Source organism: Diabrotica undecimpunctata, chromosome 4 (genome assembly GCF_040954645.1).
Source record: "Diabrotica undecimpunctata isolate CICGRU chromosome 4, icDiaUnde3, whole genome shotgun sequence".
NCBI classification, from domain to species: domain Eukaryota; kingdom Metazoa; phylum Arthropoda; class Insecta; order Coleoptera; family Chrysomelidae; genus Diabrotica; species Diabrotica undecimpunctata.
This window is the reverse complement of record NC_092806.1, coordinates 147430290-147437461: the sequence shown is the minus strand read 5'-3', so window position 1 is coordinate 147437461 and position 7172 is coordinate 147430290. Positions and strand designations below refer to the sequence as shown.

The following is a 7172-nucleotide window of genomic DNA, read 5'->3' as shown; positions in this document are numbered from 1 at the left end:
ATCTCCAACCCTATTCAAAATTTACTTAGAGAAAGCCTTGACTACATGGAAAAGAAAATGCAAAGGCATGAGAGTACCGGTACGGAACGAATACCTATATACGTTAAGCTTTGGAGACGATCAATTAGTGATTGCACAAGACCAAGACGACCTCAACTACATGATGAAGAAACTACAAGAAGAATATACCAAGGCTGGCCTAGATATTAACCTCGTGAAAACAGAGTACTTATCTACAATTGAAGAAGACATAGAAGATCTACAGATTGATGACAACGTAACAATTAAAGGAAAGGAAAAATTCAAATACTTGGGGTTTATAATCACGAAAAAGGCAACAACACAGGAAGAAATTACACAAAGATTAGGACAAACAAGAACAGCAATCCGACAATTTAACTCAGTATGGTGGGATAGACACCTAAATATGAAGACAAAAATACAGATTTATAAAACATTAGTGCGAAGTATTATGACATATGGGGCTGAAAATTGGATCATAAACAAGAAAAACAGCAGTAAGATAGTAGCAACAGAGATGGAATGTCTACAAAGATGCTGCAGAGTAACAAGAATGGATAGGAGAAGTAATGACGAAATAAACCAAAGAACATCAATAGAAACAGACATACTAACATACATAGAACAAAAAAGACTAAAGTGGTATGGACATGTAAGAAGAAGTAGTGACAGCAGATGGATAAAGAGAATAACCGAATGGAGCCCCATAGGAAGGAGGAAAAGAGGACGACCCCGAAAATCCGAAAAGAACGAAGTAGACGATGCCATGAGTAAGAGAGGCCTAAACGATGGAGAATGGAACAACAGAGAGAGATGGAAACAGTTGAGCGAGGGAAGGCAGTGAATACTGTAGAATAGTTAAGTAAAGTTTATATTTAAATTATTTTTTCACTCTAATCTCCGCCTCCACTCAAGCAATCTCTTCTACCTTTCATCACTGATTCGAGCGACGTGTCCAGCCCAGATCCGTTTTAATGTGGCAATTCGGGAAATTACATCGTCTTCATTTCTAACTTGGTCAAGAAGCGATATACTCAGCATTGACCTTTCCATGTTCCACAGAGCTATTTGCAGCGTTTTAGAAGTTGTAGCTGTCGATGTCTATTGAACTGCTACATATTCACAGTTCTGCTCTACGGAATGGAAGCATGGACACTGACTGCTGCATCTATGAATTGGCTCGAAGCTTTCAAAATGTGGTGTTATAGGCGCATCTTACGTATATCCTGGGTTGACAGAGTTACTAATGTGGAGGTCCTGCGTAGAATGGGGAAAGAATGTGAAATTCTCATGACCGTCAAAACTAAAAAGTTGGAATACCTAGGACATGTAATGAGAAATCAAGAACGTTACGGCTTTCTCCAGCTGATTCTCCAAGGGAAAGTAAATGGTAAGAGAGGACCGGGAAGAAGACGCATTTCCTGGCTTCAAAATTTACGAAAGTGGTATAACACGACTACCACGGAACTGTTCCGCGCTGCAATAAATAAAGTAAAGATAGCCGTGATGATCGCCAAAATCCGGAACGGATAGGCACTTTAAGAAGAAGCTTTCGATGTCAAAGTTTCGACACCTTAGGCCATTACAGGCAACACACATTGGACAAATGTTTTACGTTTTAAAGAAATTGGTATATCGCTTTTAAAGATGTCTTTGAGTTTTCCATAGGCTGCCCATGCTAGGTTTATTCTTCTTCGTAGTTCGCATGTTTGGTTTTCTCTTCTTCTTTCGCTTTAGTTTTGGTATATATGTATTTTTCCACCAGCTCTACTTCTTTGTCTCCAATATTGATATTTCCGCTAATAACTAGGTGTGTCTTGAATTTTGTTTTGGAGATGTTTCTTTTAAGACCTACACTGGCACACACTAACTGAAGTTCATGTAGCTTTGTACATATCTCCTTGAGGTTGTCCGAGAACAAAACTATGTCGTCTGCAAATTTTATATTTGTTTATTTTCTACAGCCAATGTTCAAGCCTTTCTCTTCCCAGTTAAGTTTTTTACAAGCATATTCTAGTACTGCAGTAAACAGTTTAGGCGATAAAGTATCACCCTGTCGGACTCCTCTGCCGATTTTGATACGATCCGTGTTTTTATGTAGTTTCACCGACATAGTTGCGTTCTTGTATGTATTGTAAATTAACCTTGTAGATTTATAAGATGGTAATCTACGAAAAGATGGTATGTGTCGATAATGAATTCATTGGTTTTTTCCAGTATTTGCCTTAGCACAAAGATCTACTAACGAAATCTTGACAGTAGAAGGCCAGCAGATCGAAAGGGTAAAAAAGTACACTTACCTAGGAACACTTACAACAGAAAATAATGACTACACTGCAGAAATCAAAGTCAGAATCGAAAAAGCACGTTCTAATTTTATGAAAATGAAAAAGGTCCTATCTGGCAAAAGTACGCCTAACAAAATGCTACGTATACAGTGTACTATACTATGGAGTGGAATCATGAACGTTAAATCTAGACACAATGAGACGACTTAACGCCTTTGAAATGTGGACCTATAGAAGAATTATGAGGGTTTCCTGGGTAGATAGAGTTACGAACAATAAAGTACTGACAAGAATAGGTAAAGAGAAGAAAGTTGAACAAACAATTAAAGAAAGAAAGCTACAGTATCTCGGACATGTGATGCGGGGCGAGAAGTATGGCATCCTGCGACTTATAATGCAAGGAAAGATAGATGGCAGAAGAAGCATCGGAAGAAGACGAACTTCATGGCTCAAGAACCTGAGAGAATGGTTTGGATGCAGCTCAAAACAACTTTTTAGAGCTACTGCCTCAAAAATTAAAGCCTAACCTCCGTAGCGGAGATGGTACCTGAAGAAGAAAGATCTGGTCTGTTGTTGATCGACCAGGCCTAAAACCACTTTGATATTCGCCAAGAAGCTCCTCTGAATATGCACTCAGGCGACCATACAAATTACTCGAAAATATTTTGTAAGCTGTACGGAGGGTTATTCCCCTATAGTTTCTACATTGATTGATTCCAATTGATCACCATTTTTGTGTAGCGGACAAACGATCCCAATACACCACTCTTCCGGGATTTGTTCCTAATTCCAGGCTCTCAGTATGATTTTATATATATGAATAGCAGAGTAGCACCTTCACATTTATTAAGTTCCGCGGATCACTTCTTAGACATAATAAAATATAAAATTAAAAACAAAGCTTCGTGTGGTTTTGGTGAAATATCAGGTATAGTAATTAAGAAAATTGCGTTTCAGATTTTGACACCACTTGCTCACATTATAAATGCTTCTTTCAATACTGGTGTTTTTTCCAGTATGCTGAAGATGTCCATCATTTCACCGGTATTAAAACAAGGTGATCCTGAATTAATGTCAACTTTTCGACCATTGTCTGTTCCGTCTCTGGTATCCAAGATTATTGAATATGCAATGCTGAAACAACTTTTATCATTTTTAGATATCAAGCGAATTATCACAAAACACCAACATGGATTTCGAAATAAATTTTCTACTTCCACAGCCATTAACAGTTTCTATGAGGAAGTTTTCTCCTCGATAGATTGTACAGATATGGCGTTAGGGAAGTTGCCAGGGTTAGTTTGGATCCTATCTGAAAGGCCGATACCAAATAGTTAAAACAAAAATAAGTTTAAAATATCAATGTCTGGTCCGATTGTTAATAAGAATGGAGTACCACAGGGCTCCGTATTGGGCCCGCTAATATTTATTTTGTATATTAATGAACTACCATATGCAATGTCTGATGTATTTGTATCAGTTTATGCGGATGAATCAACAATGCTATATCGCGGTAAAGATATACATTTTTTAAGTTATACTTCTATACGCGAGTTCGACGTTGGAAATTTGTACGGGAGTGAATCGGCAAAATCATTACATATGTAAAAAATAGGTAAGAGAGAGACAGAAAATATATTTTCTCTCTCTTTCTCTCTCGAGAATGTATGACCGAGAACTGTCAATTTTGAAATACATTACTGTTATGTCTAATTGGCAAACTTTTTGCATATTTTGTTCATACGCTGGTATATGTGAGTTCGAATCCCAATACGAATTTCCTTTTTCATTTTTGAAATATTTAAAAACCCCATGTTAATCTTATTAAATATATGTAATATACGCAAAAATGCAAAATTTTAAAATAAAATGAACATTTACAACATAATCCGAGTTATTGGTTTTTTATTTTTATCTTCCACAAACATTTTTTGAAGTTATACTTATATACAAGCGTTCGACGTTGGAAATTTGTACGGGAGTGAATTGGTAAAATCATTACAAAATGTAAGGTATAGGTAAGAGAGGGACAGAAAATATATTTTCTCTCTCTTTCTCTATCGAGAATAAAAATGTTCCTTTTGTAAATATATTTAATATTATTATTATTTTTCCATTCTGTTCAGATTTGTCTTGAGCCTCGTTAGGCATGTTAAATTATAAATTAAAACTTGTAAATATCTCAAGAAAGTTCAAATGTGTACTTCAGTTTCACGAAACAATATTTTTATTTTATTAATATTATTATCATGGTAAATTAAACATATGCGTAAGTAAGTTATGAATATTGGATTTTAATTTGTATTGTATTATTATATTGAATTATGTTGCAGTGTATTGTATTGTATTTTTATATTAATAACAAAATAAATAATGAATTTTACTGCAGCGTACGTGTAAATTTTTTTTTGCATTCAACTCCGTTCATACATATATGATAATAAAAATATACATTTTCAAAATATTGATTTAATCCTTCATTTACTATACTCCTATTACAAGTCAAATGTTGTTTATATACAGCAAATGATGCACCATATACCTGTATACCTAATTCTGTTTCTCTTACTACTTTCTCTTACCTATAGCATTTCAAATGTAATGATTGTGCAGATTGACTCCCATATTAATTTGTAACGGCGAACGCGTGTATAGAAGTATAACTTCTACCGGCAGTCCCACTGGACTGCCACACCCGTTTTTTTTACAAGATAAAACAACAAACTCACTGAAGACCTTCTCTGATTGGTCCAGTAATCAGTCACTCCTGTTCGATGTTCACAAAACTAATTTTGTATCATTTGCATCCCGTGCAAGTTCTACTAAACCTGATCTAAGTATTGCCATCAATGGTGAGGGTAATTTGAATTTTAGTGATGTGAAGTTCTTAAGAGTGACTTTTGACTCTCATTTATCTTTTAAGACTCATTGTTGGAATATGTATATGTAAAAAACTCAATTCTAAATGTCATCAATTGAGAAATTTGGATAGAATAGTTAGTCTATTAGAAAAAGATTTATAAAATATGATAACAAAGTAATTGATAACAATCGTAAGAAGATCAAATATAAGCACAAACAGGACTATTTCTAATAGCAGTGAACAGTGCATAGCGTACGCGGATGATGTGGTGATACTAGCGAGAACAAAAAAACATTTAGAAAAAGTTTTCCAGAAATTTGCTAGATACGGATTAATAATAAACCAAACAAAAACTGCAATTACGCTGATTCGCTCCGTGCGTGACTGACCCGGCACCTACCGCCTTCATCTGACTGTTTTGGACCTACCAATTTTCAGGTTAAACATATGACATATGTTTGACATTGTTAAATACAGGCGAAATTGACAATTATTAATAATTAACTTTTTAATTATATTTTTTCAGTTTATGTACAAAATAAATGTAGTATTAAAAACTGGGTTTCTCAAAATTCATCATAATATATCTTTTTAACCCCAAACGGAAAAGAAAGGGAAAAATCTAGTACTGGCAAATCAAGTTTTTCACGTGAAAGAGCATATAATTAAAAACAGTAATAGTAAAAGGTATGATATAAAAGCTAACGTCATCAGGCGGTTAGCTTGAGGCCTTATAAAATATCATTTGAGGTAAATTATTTAAATATTTCCTATTTCAATTGCATAAAAATGAAGTTATGTGATATTTACTTTTTCATATTAATAGCACGGATCCATCTTTTTCTTTTCTCTAATTTATATGTAATCTTTGGGAACCTATAAAAACTACACTTACTATTTTTGCTATTATTAGCACAATTAAATACGCAACATGTATTTGCACACATTTTTGATAAAATTTACGCATAAAAAGATTCCATGATTCCAATTTTGTCATATTTCGCCGCTACGCACGCTGGCATCGTTTCAAGGTACCCCTACCATGGTCACGCACGGAGCCAATACGCTTTATATGTATATATTTTAATGTTTGAAATATTTTTAATGTATTGTTCCATTTTTTGTAATGTTTTATACTTATAATTTGTTTGGACTTGCTATAAACCTTGTGTAACTTATGGTAAAACAAACTATCTATCTATCTATCTATGTCATTGTATTATTTATAGGTGTCTGTTTATTGTATCTTAAAAATTAAAAATAATAAAAAGCCTATTGTAGAGTTTAATAACACATATTCGAAATATTAATAAACCAACAGTGACTGTCAAAAACACTCAGTTTTCTCATTTCTCTAGGCCATAAGGAGTATCAGAAATAAAATACACATTTCTTCTCTTGAATATATTTTATTTTGTACTTTATGAATATAATCTGAGTTTAATAAATAGTTGCATTATTGTATTATGCCAATAATAGTAATAGTTGGGGTCATTGATCAAATATTTAATATATTCTCTTCAATAACCTGACTGCGACCTACCCTAAGATAGTAATCTTATTTATTTTAGATATACATCGTCACAGAATGCATTATTAATTATATTACAATTATGTAAGAGAAAAATTTACTTTAATAATATCATTAAGATCATTTAGACTATTAATATAGTATTCAGGTTTATATTCTTCAGGATGTTTCCAATCTTTGATATCTTCTATTGTTGAAATACCACTTAGCACTAGAAGTTTTTGGAAGCCAGCGTTAGCTCCTGTGCTCATATCTGATGTAATACTAGAAATAATAAAAAACATAAATCAGTATTAACATAATTATTATAAACTTCGAAAAACAAAAAAAAATAAAATATTATCCGCCATTACATTTGAAATACTCTCTACAGAGTACGATTCTGAAATTTTCTCTGCTCGGTGTATAAGTAGGCCCGTTTTTTTTCTTTGCATTTTTCTTTAACTTCTATACAAAACCATGGCGTTTT

General features: G+C 33.6%; 1 protein-coding gene across 1 annotated transcript in view; it reads right to left on the bottom strand.

Annotated features, from left to right (window-relative positions):
- Positions 1 to 6570: 6570 nt before the first annotated feature.
- The window catches only part of LOC140440160 (uncharacterized), a 28293-nt gene continuing 27691 nt past the window's right edge, over positions 6571 to 7172 (bottom strand). The window contains exon 5 of the mRNA XM_072530476.1: positions 6571 to 6967. Coding sequence (XP_072386577.1) covers positions 6784 to 6967 — 184 coding nt within the window. The 3' untranslated portion in view covers positions 6571 to 6783. The remainder of the gene's footprint in view (positions 6968 to 7172) is intronic.